The sequence below is a fragment of the Lactuca virosa genome, chromosome 9 (genome assembly GCF_052849685.1).
Source record: "Lactuca virosa cultivar CGN04683 chromosome 9, Lactuca_virosa_CGN04683_v6, whole genome shotgun sequence".
Taxonomy (NCBI): Eukaryota; Viridiplantae; Streptophyta; class Magnoliopsida; order Asterales; family Asteraceae; genus Lactuca; species Lactuca virosa.
Genome location: NC_136434.1, coordinates 208,587,950 through 208,605,298, shown reverse-complemented (window position 1 = coordinate 208,605,298; position 17,349 = coordinate 208,587,950). Strand labels below are relative to the sequence as shown.

The following is a 17,349-nucleotide window of genomic DNA, read 5'->3' as shown; positions in this document are numbered from 1 at the left end:
GGTGTCATTAGCGGCGACACTGTCATTAGCGGCGACACCTATCATTAGCGGCGACAAGTTCATCAATAGCGACGAAGTAGTGGCGGCGACTTATTACCGCGACGCGTCGCCGCTATTACTATTACCGGCGACAACTGGACTTATTACCGGCAACTTTTGTCGCCGCTAGGGCCGGCCCCGAGATATTGGAGACCCTGTGCGATTTAACAAAAAATAGGCCCTAAAATTTGAAAGATCTCAAAATTTAAGCAAAAAAAAATTATAATTTAATTTTCTATTGCGAATACATAAAATTAAATTTTCATTCAAAATAATACAAAAAAAAATTAGCTTCTACTTGAAAACAGTCATCCTCCTAATATTCGTTGAAATAAACTTTTCAATAACATCTTCATAAGTAACTTTATCCAACATGTTACGCTCAATCGTCATCAAAGCCAATCCATTAAGTCGTTCTTGAGTCATTGTAGATCTTAAGTAGGACTTCAAAATCTTCAATTTTGAAAAACTCCGCTCTGCAGATGCAACAGTAACAGGAATAGTCAACATAATTCTATATGCAATAGATGTAATAGGAAAACAATCAACACGTTTTAAAAAATTTAGAATATCAATTGCTGTCAATTTTTCCTTAGGCAAGAGATGTAAAAGTAATTTTAATTCAACATATAATTCATTTCCATCAATATCCGATTGTTCATCGTTCTTGAGTGAAGTTTCAAGAGACATACAACAAGACTTTAAGGTTATATCATCTAATGAAAGTAATTTTTCTGAATTAAACAAAAAGCCAAATATTTTATCATATTGTTGATATTGTTCAAACCTTGTAGTTAAAGAAGTAATTGCTTGATCAACAATATAAATAAAATATTTAACTCTAAATTTCTCTTGGGCGGATTGTGAAAAACTACAAGAAGTGTCGTTTGAAATCTCATCAAAATGTTTTTTTATTTTAGGTTCACGTTTTTTAGGAAATATTGGATCGATGCCCATTTCTAAGGCAATATCTTTTGCGGTTTGTAACGCATTTAAAAACTCATTTTCTCTATATTCCTTAAAATACGAAATCAACCCCATTATTTTTTCCATAGCAACATCAATAAACATATCTTTTGATTGCAATTGTTTGCTAATTAAATAACAGTGTTTAACATTTCATACCAAATTACTAATGTCAATATAAACTCAAAGTTGCCAAGTTCATTTTTTGCTAAGGATTTAGCTTCACTTGTTATTTTTTGATCATTATCATTTTTGGCTACTTGAAGTAAAGCTTTTTGTATATCAAAAATGTGAAATCTTATAGCTTTAACACTATCAACACGACTCTCCCAACGAGTGGATGACAACGATTTACGAGTTAACCCTTTCACATTATCTTTTAAAATTTGTCATCTCTTAGTGGAATTTGCAAAAATTGTATAGATACGTTGTATTGTTCCAAAAAAACCTTTAGCTTTACCACAAGTATTAGCCATATCACATAAAGTTAAGTTCAAACTATGACAACCACAAGGAGTATAAAAAGCCCTTGAATTTATATCTAAAAGTTTTTTTTGCACTCCTTGATGTTTTCCTTTCATTTTCAGTAAAGTTTTGTGTTTTTTTTGTTATAAACTTATCCATAGATCCTGCTTGAGTTTTATTATCTTCTTCAATTTTTTGTTTCTTCTTACGTTTTTCATATCCAGATGCATATTTTTTTATTTTAGGAGGCATAATAAGTTATAGAAAAGAAAGAAACGACCTTATTTATGACTTCCAATTTATAGATTCCTTCTTGGTTCAGATTTTCCACACTTCAAATCACCAAAAGAATGTATCAAAACTGCAAAGAAAAAAAATCATAATATGCTTCTAAAGAAATCACAAAATCTGCAATGATATCATATAAGAAATCCAAAAATTACCTTATTATTTTCGACACTTCAAATCAAAAAAACAAGAATATGATTATAAGGAAATTAGAAAATCTGCAATCTGAAATGATGAGATCATAATTACTTCTTAGTTCTTACAAATTAGAAATTATCATAAACAAAAAATCAGAAAAAGTAGAAATCTGAATTAGAATTTACCTCAATTCCTTGTTCCTTCTAAGTTCAAATTTTTGAAAACTTATATCACTGTTGATTGTTCATCCTGATTTAGTAATTTGGAATTAAAGAAAATGAAAAAAGAAGAACCGATAACAAATCTGAAATTATCAAATTACTCAATTAGAAAAGACAAACCCATGAAACAAAAAAACTAAAGTTTAATTTTAGTATTATACCTTTGATTTCGAAACCTCAAGCTGTAAGACTGTAAGATTTTGAAGCTTCTTATTTCGAATTTTGATTGTTCTGAATTCTGATATTGAACCTTCTGATTTCGAAATTTGATGGCTTTGAATTCTTCTTTTCAATCTTCTAAAATTGTTGGTAATCTTTGTAAAAACTGATCAGTGAAGAAGAAGATAAAGAAGGAAGAACTAAGAAGTGAAGGTAAATTGATGGAATATAATCGAATGATAAATGAATGTAAATTGATGTTACCGTTCCAGCAATGATGATTCCTATTATCCATGCGTGCGTTATCACTTATCAATGAAGAAACCGAAGAGTTTTTTTTTCCCGAAAATTCAGTTCCCGCTCCCTGTTTTGTTGCCTCCTTCCTGCGTTCGTCGACTGAGGATATAGATGGATATAACCTAAATTTTTTGGGCCGAATGAACATACCCTGTTAAAGAATGAAAAAAAATGGGCCCTCTGATTTTTTGGGCCATGTTCAAGGGCACTGGATGAACTTGCTTTGGGCCGGCTCTGGTCGCCGCTAATGACCATTTTCCTTGTAGTGTGGTGATCCGTTACACCAACGGCCATGTTGTCTGGACGATGGGAAAGCCGGAAACCGGAAGCTGATGATGACTGTTGCACACGTCTATGGGTGTTTGAAAGGATCCAGCTTATGTGACCAGACTAGGGAATGCGACATATATTTAAATATTTTCGCTGTTTTAAGTTAGAATAAAAACCTTGATTTGTAGGGTTGACGTACGACTCAGTCATTGGATCCTCCTTTCGAGTATTAGCTATATTTTGTTTAATGAAGTCTGTACGTTACAGGCCATATAAGCCTCTCTTTGCTGAATAAAAGTAAAATTTAAGAGCTAAATGAATGTTACTTTAGTTAGACAAAATATTTTTCTCAAACGCTAGTTGGTTTCCTTCATCAAGATTCCCAATTACGTTTAATGTTTAAAACTACTTTTGACACCACTTTTTAATATTAAAAAAAAAAAAAGTCAAAACGCCATACCTGTGTTAGTTCACGATGTGGACGAATACAGACCTATGCCGACGACACCTATGCCGACGACGGTTGTCATCGCTAAAAGGCCCCTATGCCGACGACTCACATCGTTTGCAAACTTTGACTAAATCGCTTTGACCAGGACATATGTGCCGACGACATGTCGTCGCTATAGGTCTAGTGGGAACGACAAAATTTTTCGCGGTATTTTGAAACTCTGTACCGACGACTTTTCGTCGGGATAGGTAATGAAAAATAGCTTTTCTATTTATTTTAAATACATGTTCCAGAAATAGAAAACGCCGTCGTTTTATATAACATATACCGACGACATGTCGTCGGGATAGGTTACGAAAAATAGCTTTTCCATTTATTTTAAATACATGCTCCTGAAATAAAGTACGACGTCATTTTTGTAGACCTATGCCGTCGACATGTCGTCAGTAAGCCAAGTGGCGATCCACGTGAAACCCTATCCCGACGACATGTCGTCTACATAGGATTTTAATTTTAAATTTTTTTTTGTTTCAGTTTAAACGAAACGACAACGTTTGTGTGGACCTTATCACGACGACAATTCGTCGGCGTAGGGGTTTACCCTAAGCGATAGCAGACAGTCGGTTCATTTGCTCACTGTGTTACTCCCTCTCTTCTCTCCTACGAAAATCGTCTACAGCCTTCCACAACCGATGATTTGCTCCAGGTAACGTCGTTTCTACTCATAATTTGTTGTTTATTGTTGTGTTATAAAGATTTTTATCCTCAATTTGGGGTTTTTTTGTGTTATAGCGTTCAATCGGTGGTGAAGAGGTTTTGCTTCACCACCGTCTTCCACAACCGTCTTCCACCACCCTCAGCCTCCCACCGACGAATCCAGCCTCTTTCTAGCTTCTCCTTCACTGCCATAGTGGGTAAGTAAGTAATATGGTGGATTTTTTGTATGTTTTTTTTTCTGATTTTGTGTTCTTCGGGTGACCACCAGCCACCATTGGAGGATCATTATCAATTTTGACAATAATATTCCCGCTATCACAGCAAGAAAAACGAAAAAGGTTAGTATTTTTTTCTAATTTTTATTGAAGTTGAAATTGTATATATGTATAAGTTTATATGAAATTGAAATTAATCCTCCTATGATTATAGAATTGTGTTGTTTGTTTGGTATGTGTATGATTGTGTTGTTTGTTTGTTTAGCTTTATATGAAATTGAAGTTGTATGTATATGTTATTTTAGTTGGTTAATGTTATATGAAATTGAAATTGTGGTTAAAATATTATATGAAATTCAAATTTGTTTAGGTACATATGAAATTGAAATTGTATGTATACAATGTTAATTTACTTGTTTAGGTTTATATGAAATCGAAATTTTGTATGATTTTGAAATATGTATGATTGTGCTGTTTGTTTTGGTTGAAATCGAAATTTTATGTATAAAATGTAAAAGTATAAAAGTATGTTTATTGAGAATAAAAGTATGTTTATTGAGAATAAAGTTACTAATAGCAACATACTTATTGAGAATAAAGTTTATGTATAAAATGTAAAAGTATTAAAATGTTTGTCATTAAGAACAAACGTTACTAATAGCAACATAAAACAAAATATAAATATATTTAAACAAATAAAAGTATGTTTATTGAGAATAAAGTTTACTAAGTAAAAAATATTTAAACTACAAATGTTATTAATAGCAACATATTTTTTTTGACTTGTTTATTGAAGTATCTTATTTTCATTTCTATTTGATAATTATAACATAAAACAAAATAATAAAATTACGTTGCTATTAAAAGTATGGTGCTATAATAAAACAAAAAAAAAACAAAATAATATTAAAAGTACAATGCTATAATTGAATAAAAAATAAGATGTATATATACTTTAAACAAACTAATAAAAGTACATTATTATAAAATTACATTGACTCATTGTGGGTTTAGAAGCCTACCGAAATGAATACTTTATCAATTTCGTCCGATTTCTAGATCTAGGGTATATATTTCTTTATATACTTGTGAATACTCTATCCATTCTGTCCGTTTTTTTCTTAAACAAAAAGTCATGCAATACACATTCACATATAGCCAAAATACAATTTAACTATGTATACAATGTAATTTTTAATAATGAAACAGTAATGACGATCGATAAGAGTTGGATTCGTGAAAACCGAACGTCCCCAAAATTCTTGGAAGGTCTTAAAAACTTTATGGAGATTGCTAGGAAACATGTTGACTCTAAAGACAAAGTGTGTTGTCTGTGCGTAAAGTGTGTGAATATGTATCGACAGTTGTTGAGTACGGTTTATGCCCACATACATGACCGTGGGTTTCTAAAATCGTATACTATATGGATTCATCACGGTGAGAAGCGTCCTGTTTCGGACTTGGGCTACAATTCCACTCCAATAAACATTCCAACAACTAATGAGATGTTTGATGTAATTGATGATGTTATTGCGGAACAAAATACAAATGAAGAAAATACAGATGATGAAGGACGAGGCATGGACCCAGAATTTGATGCTTTGTTTGAGGAGCTCAATACCGAGTTATACCCTGATTGTGAGATGTCTTCTTTAAACTTTTTGGCGAAGTTGTTGCATATTAAAGTGATCAATAAATGGACAAATAGTTCATTTGACCAACTTGTAGAGTTGCTAAGAGTTGCTTTCCCGAAGAGCAAGATTCCAACTTCACACTATGAAGCTAAGAAAAACTTGAGAAAGATAGGGTTAGGATGAGTCCATCCATGCTTGAAAATATGAGTGTGCTTTGTTTTGGAAGGAGAATGATTCCATGCAGAATTGCCCGATTTCTAACGAGAGTAGATGGGTGGACACAACCACAAAGGGGAAGCGAGTACCACAAAAAGTGTTGCGATACTTTCCTTTGACTCCAAGACTTCGACGGATGTGTACTTCCAGATTCACAGCTAAAGATATGATTTGGCATAATACTGGAAGATCAACGGATGGTATGATGTATCATCCGGTAGATGGGAAGTCATGGCAAGAATTTGATAAGAGATATCCAGAGTTTTCCAAAGAACCTAGAAATGTTCGTCTAGGTTTAGCTGCTGATGGATTTAATCCATTCGGCAACTTTAATAACAATTATAGTATTTGGCCGGTTATATTGACTACCTACAATACACCACCATGGATATGTATGAAATAGTCTTCTATCATGCTAAGTTTGCTAATTCCTGGCCTTAGATCACCTGCAAAGGACATTGATGTTTACTTGAGGCCTTTGGTGGATGAGTTGAAAATGTTGTGGGCCGAAGGAGTCCAAACGAGAGATGCATCAACCAACACTGTATTCAATATGCGTGCGATGTTGTTATGGACTATCAATGACTTCCCAGCACGTAGCAGTCTGTCTGGATGGAGTGGTCAAGGTTATTTAGCATGCCCTACTTGTAACAAAGACACATATTCCATTTATGTGACCAACAAGATGTCTTATGTTGGTCACAGACGATTCTCGAATATAAACCATAGTTGGAGGGAGAGACTATTGTTTGATGGTCAACCTGAGACAAGACCACGTCCTAGAAGGTTCAATAATGCAACTATATTAAAGCAAGCAAATTGTCTCTCTGATTGAATTCCAGGGAAACATCTTGATTATGGGGGCAAAAAAAAGAAAGCGCGACGATGAAAGAAAAAAGAGAGAGTTAAATTGGACGAAACGAAGTATCTTCTTTGAGCTTGAGTATTGGTCTTCCCTCGACCTAAAACACAATTTCGATGTTATGCATGTTTCAAAGAATGCGAATGAGAGTGTGTTGAATACTACACTGATGAACGAAAAAAACAAAGACAAAAAAGAAGCAAGAATTGACTTGAAAAATATGGGCATTAGACCAGATCAATGGCCAAAAGAGAAAGTCAAGAAGATAAAGAAACACAAGGAAGAAAACAAGAAGAAAGAAATACTCCCACATGCTTCTTACTCTTTCAAACCAATTGATCGACAACGTTTCTATAAATTCATTAAAGGAGTGAGACTACCTGATGGTTTTGGATCGAACTTTAAAAAGAAGGTTAATGATACTGAATCAAATTTGGTTGGGCTGAAATCTCACGATCATCACGTCCTCATGCAACGATTGCTACCTATAGGGGTTCGAGCATGTCTCCCACCAAATGTTTCAAGAACAATCATTGACCTGTGTACAGTTATTGGATGTTAACGACATGAGAAATGCCAGAACAGAAGTGGTGAAGATCTTATGCAATCTTGAGTTGATATATCCTCCAGCATTTTTCGACATAATGATTCATCTTATTCTTCATTTACCTGATGAAGCCATTCTTGGAGGGCCTGTACACATGAGATGGATGTATCCTTTTGAAAGATATATGAAAAAACTTAAAAATTATGTCAGAAACAAAGCCAAACCATAGATCCAAGGTTTCTAGGGTTGCATGTACACCATAGGAGTGTTAGAATGCTGAAAACCCATCAACAAGACCCTGTGAATGGTGATTTTGTCATCTTTCCAAAAAGACAAGATTCACACATATCATCTGATTTTAGGTCAAATGATTCCAACACTCCATCCTTTTGGAGTTGGGCTATGCGTTTCTTGTTAATGTGTCCAAGACGACAATGCCACAAGCATGCCTTATCTACACTATTAGACAAGTCAATATTAAATACACTATTTCCTAAGCTATCAACACAAGTCACTGTTTCATACACACCATCACAAGGCAAAGCTTCAAATACAAAAACACCATTCTTATAAACAGAAATTGAACCATTCAAATCATTAAAAGAATATTTAAAACCTTGTCTGAACAATGCATGAAATGAAATAATGTTTCTCGTCATCTCAGACGAATAGCAACAATTTAATAAATCTAATCTAACATCATTACTAAGAAAAAGTTGATAAACTCCGATCTTGGTCACTGGTGAAGACTTCTTGTTTCCCATGATCAAGTTTATCCTTCCTCGCTCTATCTCCTCACTTTCTTTTAGCCCCTGTAAATCAGAACAGATGTGAAAACCACATCCTGTATCAAGGACCCATGAACGAGAAGATAATGAGTTATTAGAAGAAATAGTGTAAATACCTGTTGAAGATGGCTTCACTTTGCCATCTTAGATATCATGCAGATATTTTGGGCAGCTTCTCTTCCAGTGCCCTTTGTCATTGCAATAAAAGCAATCTGCATCTTTTGGATCAGAAACATGGGGAATGGTAGCATTGGGCTTCGCCTTTGGGCCATTACTAGATGACCCAGCTTGAGCCTTGTTCTTCCAGTTTTGCTTAGGAGGACCTTTCCTCTTTTTCCCCTTTCCCTGTCCAATAGCCAAGACAGGGGCAGTTGCAGGAGTGGAGGCTATACTTTTACCCTTCATCCCTGCTTCAGCTGTCTGCAACAAGTTGTGCAATTGGGCCAGTATCTGCTCAGTGTTGTTCAAATGGTAAGTTAGAATAAACTGACCATAACAATCAGGTAATGAGTTCAAGACCATGTCAATGGCTAATTCCTCATCAAAGTGAATGTTGATCTTGACCAAACGCTCTATGTAGCTTTGCATTCTTTACACATGAGACACAACCGACTCCCCTTCTTTCATCTTGCAAGCCATGAGTGACTTGACTACTTCAAACTTTTCTTGACGAGCTCGCTTATGGTACTTCTCCATAAGGTCCTTGTTCATCTCAAAGGGCCAGTAGTCCTCATAGTACCTCTGCAGTTCTGGGGACATGGTTGCGACCATGATGCATGCCACTTTGGTAGCATCATCATAATGTTTCTTGTAGGCAGCATATTCTTCAGGAGTAGCTTTAGACTCATCAAGCTCTTTGAGCTCCTTTTCAAGGACATATTCTTTGTCCTCAAATCGAAGCGCCATCTTGATGTTACGCATCCAATCGTTATAGTTAGAGTCATCCATAACGACTTTGGAGCAAATGTTGAGCAAAGAGAAGTTGTGGTTGGAGGATGATGAAGCAGAAGTGTTTCCAGGTGTAGACATCTGAAAAGAAAGAAAGTTTTAGTTAGATCTCAAGATACCTCAATATAATAACCCAAAGATATAATATTAAGGTTAGGATCCAACTATGAAGATTCACAACTTAGAAATGGGATGCCGAGATCCAAGTGTAAATTTCATAAAGGTAGGTGAATGACGATTCACCAATTCCACCATTAGACGAAATAAACGAAGTGAAATTCCTAATTCTTTTGAGATACATTGCAACTATTCAATGGCATGTTTTAATCTCAGATTATGCTCTTCTATTTGTGACTGGGATGCCGAGGATCATAAACAAGATGTGAATAACCATGCAAATGTGCTTGGTAACCTCATTGTCTTTATCATTAACTATTGATGTGCTGGTAAACCACACACGCTCCATCAAAATGACAATTATGAGATACCCATTACTACTCTTTATTAGTGCCTTTTAGTGTGCTGGTCAACCACACACGCTCCACTAACGACCAATAAAGCATAATGTGCAATTTCATGGATTAGCATACTTTTCACATTTTTCCTAAAGTAACTAGAGTTGGGATTTTGTAAAATAATGTTCTAGTACTTTCTTTAATAACATTATACTTTTAATGAGATGTAGTTGTCCTATCAAATCCGTTCTGCTAACGACCCTCCACTAATCAAGGAAGCGGTGGGTGAGAGTGGACACCCATTCAACTACCATTTTATAGGCAGTTTCCTTATACCCCCCTTATAGACTAGCTTCGTGAATGAGGCATACTAGCGATTTGACTGACCATATTCTTATACATATATAATATTAAACTTTTAATTATAATACATATATAAGGTGTGTTTTAAACTTTTTAAAACTTTAAGGTTTATATATAAATTTCGAAAAATTAAACTATTAATTTAAATTTAAATTAAACCAAATAACTAGATTTAATAATTATCTATTAATTAACTTTTAATTAATCTATTAAATCTTGTAAGGATTATCTAATCAAATTAAACAACTAATTTAATCCTAATCCTTATCCCTCTAGATTTCGAAAATTAGGGTAAAGGATAATTTCCTTATTTTTCTCAATTATCCAATTAGGCAATAATTATCCAATCAAGTAATAATTATCCAAAATAAGATAAAACCCTAAAACAACAAGCAAATTTCGAAATTCAAGGGAGGAGGCTAGGGTTTTCCAAAACCCTAACCCTAATTTCGATTAGGGTTCATGGAGGTTAGGGTTTTTCGAAAAACCCTTTGAACCAAAAAACCCTAAAAAACGAAAATTTTGGCCTTTAGGGTTTAATGGCTATAAACCCTAATTTGAAATTCAACTATTATAGCAATTCAATTTAAAACAAACAATGGCTCTGATACCACTGATGGGTTTTAGGTAAAACAAATAACCTAGAAAAACAATTCCTAAGTTCACATGCAACCTACTTTGGATCTATGTTTTAACTATTGAACATATAACTTTGAATTGCAAACAATAACCCTAGAGGAGAGAGGCTAATTTCGAAATTAACAAACTAGGGTTTCAGAATTACATACCTTTCAATTGTTATAGCAAACAATTGTTGATCCTCTTGAACTTGATCTTCTTGGAAGCCTAGCACCACAAATGTAATGCCTCTAATGGAATCACACCCAAGAACTAGCAAGAAGGAAACTTGAAGGAGAGAGAGGCTAGGGTATGCAAAATTCGGCCTAGGGTTTCTTCCAAGGTAGGAGTGGCCGAAGTTAGGAGCTGGGAGGCTCCTTATATAGCTGAGGGATCTAGGGTTTAGGGAAAACCCTAATACTCCTTTGCTTGGGGCCTAAGCTAATCCAAAGGCCTTATCCAAAGCCCCTTGGACGAAATCCTTAGGGTTTCCCTATAGATTTCGTCCACCTCCTTCCAAGGAGGTTCCCTTCCACTCAACTATTAGATAATTGCAAGCTAGTCCCTGCACTTTATAATTAATACTTTTAACCCCAAAATTAATTCTGATTAATTTCTAGCTAACTATTAATTAAACATAATGATTTCTAATTAATATATTAATCTTTTAACATATTAATAAATCATTTATATTAAATTATTAATCTTATAAATTAATATCTCTCCTTTCATAATTTCCTTGTCCAGTTGCTAGGTTGAGGGCAACCCAAAAGGACTGTGCTGCTATCAATTCAAGTACATACCAATTATAATTATGGGCTTAGACACCTAATCCAACAATAACTTCTTCGTTATAACTCGGATTTCGGCGTTCTTTATATCTACATAACCCTTGAGACATATTCTACAACTTGGTTAAGATTATTTATTCTAAATAATATTTTGTCGAAAAGTCGTTTTCGACCCCTATTATCTCTAAATTGACTAGCCCGGATCTACGGGCGTTACATTACACTTGAAGAAGTTGATTGGAGTGGGTAATTGCGTGAATGGTCTGTAGAAGATGGGCATGATCAAGAAGGAAAGAAGGGTTATGACTTTTAAGGTTGATGCTAGGATTTGGCAATCTAGACTAGGACATGCTTCTTATTCAAAGTTATGTCATGTTGATTTTTTAAAGAACCTTACTTTTGATTTAAGAATGATTTATGTGATGCTTGTGTTAAGGCTAAACTTACTCAATCTACTTTCCTAAAGAGTTCTATAAAAACAAATGCTTGCTTTGAATTAATCCACTGTGATGTATGGGGAAAATATAGAAAACCATCCACCAATCATGTTAGTTTTTTCTTAACTATAGTGGATGATTAAAGTCATTCCTCATGGGTGTTCCTCATCAAACACAAAAGCGAAGCCATTGAATGCTTAATAAGTTTTCACAAAATGGTAGAGATATTGTTTGGGAAACTCGTAAAGGGGATTAGATGCGACAACGGGGGAAAATTCACTTCAAACCATATGAGAAATTTCTATTCAGAAAAAGGAATCATGTTGCAAGCCACCTGTGCGCACACGCCACAACAAAACGGCACCGTTGAACGGAAGCACTGCTACATTCTTGAGACAGCTAGAGCTCTAATGTTTCGGGTAAGTCTTCCAAAACGTTTTTGTAACACCCCGGATTCCTGGTACGATTTTATTTAAGTATTTTCTTAAATTTTTGCCATGAACTCGGCGAGTCTGCGTCCCGACTCGCCGAGTAGCAGCGAGGTGGACATGGGATTTAAGCTGGGAACTCGGCGAGTCGACATATGGACTCGGCGAGTCCACCTGTCTGGATGAAACTCTATTTTCAGACATTGCACCCTATTTTACCCATTCAAAAACACCCATTTCGTCCCATTTTCCTCCCAGAGAGCAGTAGAGAACAACCCTAGCTCCTTTAGTGTTCTTGAGTGATTTTGATCTTCCAAAGAAGGTTTTGGAGCTTAGAAGAAGAAGGAGGAAGTTGGAGTGTTCCAGAAGTGAAGGTAGATCCGAAATCTACTCTGGGGAAGGCATCAAATCAGGTAATAAAACCCTCACTTTGCTCATTAGCTCTTAGGTTCCTTTTTGTCCCTAATGGTTGATCTTCAAGCCTTAAAACCCCCCAGATTTCGTGTGTATATGTGATAACCCGACCCTAGGAACTGAGACCCATGAGTTGGATCAGTTGCATGTCTCAGATTTGGCCAGATTGGGTGAAGAGTCGAAGGGAACTCGGCGAGTGCCAAAGTGCACTCGGCGAGTTCCATGAAGATGGTCTTAGACTCGACGAGTTGGATGAACAACTCGGCGAGTCCTATGAAGATTGCCTGGTACTCGGCGAGTCGTTCTTCAAACTCGGCGAGTCCCTTGAATATAGCCTTGAACTCGGCGAGTTGTTCTTCAAACTCGGCGAGTCATATGAACTGTCACTAGGATAAGAAGGGTTTAAGTGTAGGAGGTCCAACCCTTCGTAGTCGCACGTGGAATTAGCAATTTAACGTGTAGCTATAGTCCCAGAATCTCCAAATCTCCAAGGTTGATGTTCTGATGGAAGATTGGAGCGAATTGTGAGATCTGTTCGTCGGACTCGGCGAGTTCCCCCCTTGGACTCGGAGAGTCCAGTCGCGGGTTCGTTAGTTGTCCCCGTTTAGCGAGTTAGGCTGACTTAGTGAGTGGGAACAGGGACCCGATGAGTCAGAGTCGGGCTAGACGTAGAAGGACTCGGCGAGTCGCTATATGGACTCGGCGAGTCCAGTCAATCAGAGAGTTGACTTTGACCAAGAAGTTGACTTTGACCGGTCATTTGACCTAAGGGGTATTTATGAGTACCTAATCCATGATTACAGATTTATAGCCGGAGGGTTACCGGTGCGGCAGCCAGGCGTAGGTTGAGCGGGTTTTCAGCAGCTACCCTCGAGGTGAGTTACCTTCCAGTAGAAGTGGGTCTAAGGCCACAATGCCGGCCCACTAGTAGGAGTCGTATGATAGATGACTATCTGTGTGATAATCATCTAGGTTTGTTGCTACCTGATATGCTTTATGTGCTAACAGATTATGATGTATGGGTTATGTGATATGTTATTATGTGGTAGCAGTAGGGGGTGAAACAGTCCCCGATCCGGTCGACAGGACCGAAGGGGTAGGCCAGCACCCAGATATGCTAGGCAGTATCCGGTCGACAGGACCGAAGGGGAAGGTCGGGCACCCAGAAATGCCCGGCAGACATGTATGCTATGTGATTGTATGGTATGAGGTTCGTTGGGGGAACTCACTAAGCTTCGTGCTTACGTTTTATAGTTTTGTTTTCAGGTACCTCTTCAGCTAGGGGAAGGGAGCCGGCGCGGTAGCGGCATATCACACACACTCTTGTTTCCGCACTATGGATTTTCTGGGATGTACTCTGAATATTTTACTATGATGTTACCGGTTTTCAGACATGAATTAATATTATGAATGTTTTGTAACGATGTTTTTATGTATTAACCTAATTTAAAAATGAAATTTTTAGCTGGTATTTTTGGGATGTTACAAGTTGGTATCAGAGCCCTGGTTTGAGGGATTCGGACACACCTTCGGGGATGTCTGGACTCAAATCGAGGGATTAAAAGATTTTTATAAAGAAATGATTTTTCTAAAGACTAAGTAAAAGAGTTTCGAGAAAGAAAGAACAAGGTGTGTGATGTGCGCGACCGGCCGAGCTCAAGTAAGTTTTCCCCAAAGTACCCATACAAGTTATTGTTATGATTATCAGTTCCAGTTTCAGAAGAACAGCATGCTAGAATAGGACTAAGGATCTAGGAATGATGCCTTATGTGCCTGCTTTATGTGTTCCAGCTTTATGAGAATTTCATGCTAGTACAGATCAGTCAGTATGATAGCCAGAATAGTATATACTTGATTATGTGTACTCAATGCACGAATGTTGCTTGCTATGTGCTTTTAGGAGTTCTAGTTGTCTTTCACTAACTAGTAAACGAATATGTTACGTTACATATTGCAAGGACTAAATAATTTCAGAAGGTTGGGTCTAGCCCTGCTTCGCAGCTCTTGTCTAAGTCCAACCGTTGTAGGGTAGGACCTCTCATTCGAAGAATTATCTAGTCTGAGTAATATGTAATAGTATTCGCGAGCTAGTTAGGGAAAGAAAGCAGGGACTTCTTGTGCAGCTGATGGCAGAGAGTGGGATGGCGATTACTTAGGGCAAGCCTAGGGCGAGAGTAGCACGAGAACCGCAGTATTAGTAGAAAGGACTTGGTTGAGTTGAGGCAATTCTTGAGGAAAGTACGGATAGACGTGGAAGGTAGTATGGGCCCGTACTACTGAAGGCGGAGGATCCGTACTCGATTCAAAAAGGGCCGAGACGAGACCGGGGACTTGTGATATGAATGTGAGCCTCGTTAGTGGAATATAATATGATGGTGGTTATGCTATGTTTTGCAGTATGGTGACCACACGACAGGGAGCGGGAGGCTCAGGATCAGGATCGGGTTCGGGTTCAGGGTTCGAACCAGTTGATGAGGGTCTACGCGAGTTCATCGCGTCAGAGATTACCAGGGGCATCCTTGAGTCGACTCCCATCATCTTCGGGTCGATCAAGGAGGGTATTGTAGAGTTGATGGAGGATCGTCTCAGGGCGTTCAGGAGTGATATGGCGGCTAGCCAGTCAGGACCACGCACACTGTCCTTTAAGGACTTCAGGGGCAGTGGTGCATCAGATTTCCATGGGGCGAAGGACCCCATTGCTGCCAGACGATGGATTGCAGACCTTGAGTCTGCACAGCTGATCAGCTTCTGCCCCGAGGGGTCGAAGGTACGATTTGCAGCAGGGTGTCTACGTGACAGAGCTAGAGATTGGTGGGAGTCGGTTTGTGACTCTTTGGGAGCTGCGGCCATTGAGGCTATGACATGGCCGGACTTTGTGACACGATTCAGGACGGAGTTCGCGCCTGCGGTGGAGCTCCAGCATTTGGCACGGGAGTTCTTGGATATGAGGCAGACGACAGAGACAGTGGCGGAGATCACCGCCAAGTTCCGGGAGAGGGCGTTACTGGTACCTCAGTACGCGGGTGATGAGGACATGAGGAGGACCCGCTACCACGACATGCTCCGAGCCGACATCCGGGAGCATGTCAGTTTTTCAGCTTGCCCTACCCTGGAGTCCATGATTGCGAGGGGAAGGGAGAGGGAGATTGATCTGGGTCACATTCTGAAGAGAAAGGCTGAGGAGGGACAGATGACGGGGGCTTCGGGGAAGAAGCCCAAGGGATCAGATCCGGGCCCAAGAGGCCCACCGAGTCGTAGCCGCTGCAGGAAATGCGGCAAGTCGCATGAGGGACCATGCAGGTTAGGATCGTCATGCTGCTACAAGTGCGGCAAGACGGGGCACTTTAGCAGGGATTGTACTGCTCCTACTCCGGTATTTCAGACGTCCGAGTTGCTGTGTTTCCACTGCAACCAGAGGGGCCACAAGAGGGCCAATTGCCCTCAGTTGACAGCAGCAGCGCCAGTACAGGCGCCAGCTCCAGCGACCCTGCGGATTACGGATGGCCGGCAGGGCAAGGCAGAGGCTCCGATGGTGAGGAGTCGGGCATTTCAGCTGACAGCTGAGGAGGCACGCGCTACACCCGATGTGGTGACGGGTATGATTCTTTCCCTCTGACCTATTTATATAAGATTTATGATATTGATATGTGCTCTGTGTACATACGTTTAGGATCGTTCCATGTGAACGGTATTCCAGTCCAGGTGTTGTTTGATTCGGGGGCTACCCGATCCTTTGTTTCTCTTGCACTTAGCAAGAAGTTTCCTGAGTCCTCGGGCATGTTGGATTGCCCTTTAGAGGTCGAGATTGCGGACGACCGGTCGGTGCGAGTATCAGAGGTCTTCCGAGATTGTGTATTGAGGTTGTTCGAAGAGCGGTATTTGGTTGACCTAGTTCCCATTCCATTGCGGGGAAACAAGGTCATTATTGGTATGGATTGACTGAGTCCCAATGGGGCAGTGATAGATTGCGTGCAGCAGTTAGTACGAGTCAGAGCCCCAAATGGGGGAGAGTTAGTAATTCAGGGTGAGAGATCACAGCGAGGGCCAGCCTTCTGTTCGGCAGCGACGGCAAGGCGTTACCTTCAGCAGGGTTGCGCAGGATATGTCGCATATGTCAGAGACACCCGGGAGGCAGGTAAGGCGACGGTGGGCGATGTGCCCGTAGTACGAGAGTTCGCGGATGTATTCCCCGAGGAGCTTCATGGGATACCTCCGGAGCGACAGGTGGAGTTCAGGATCGACCTAGTCCCTGGTGCGGCTCCGATAGCCAAGGCACCGTATCGGTTGGCTCCTCCTGAGATGCGGGAGTTGTCTACACAGCTTCAGGAGCTGTTAGACAGGGGTTTCATTCGACCGAGCAGTTCACCCTAGGGAGCCCCGATTCTGTTTGTGAAGAAGAAGGACGGGTCGCATCGGATGTGTATCGATTATAGGGAGCTGAATAAGGTAACGGTGAAGAACCGTTACCCACTCCCGAGGATTGACGACCTCTTTGACCAGCTTCAGGGAGCATCTTGGTTCTCCAAGATAGATTTGCGTTCAGGGTATCACCAGGTGAGGGTCAGAGAGGAGGATGTGCAGAAGACGGCATTTCGGACACGTTATGGCCACTATGAGTTCGT

At 39.0% G+C, this 17,349-nt stretch overlaps 1 protein-coding gene across 1 annotated transcript; it reads right to left on the bottom strand.

Annotated features, from left to right (window-relative positions):
- Window positions 1-333: 333 nt before the first annotated feature.
- Window positions 334-1,080, bottom strand: LOC145140239 (uncharacterized). The gene has a single exon (XM_079073798.1). It carries the CDS (start codon window positions 1,078-1,080, stop codon window positions 334-336), a length of 747 nt encoding a protein of 248 aa, XP_078929924.1.
- Window positions 1,081-17,349: the final 16,269 nt, after the last annotated feature.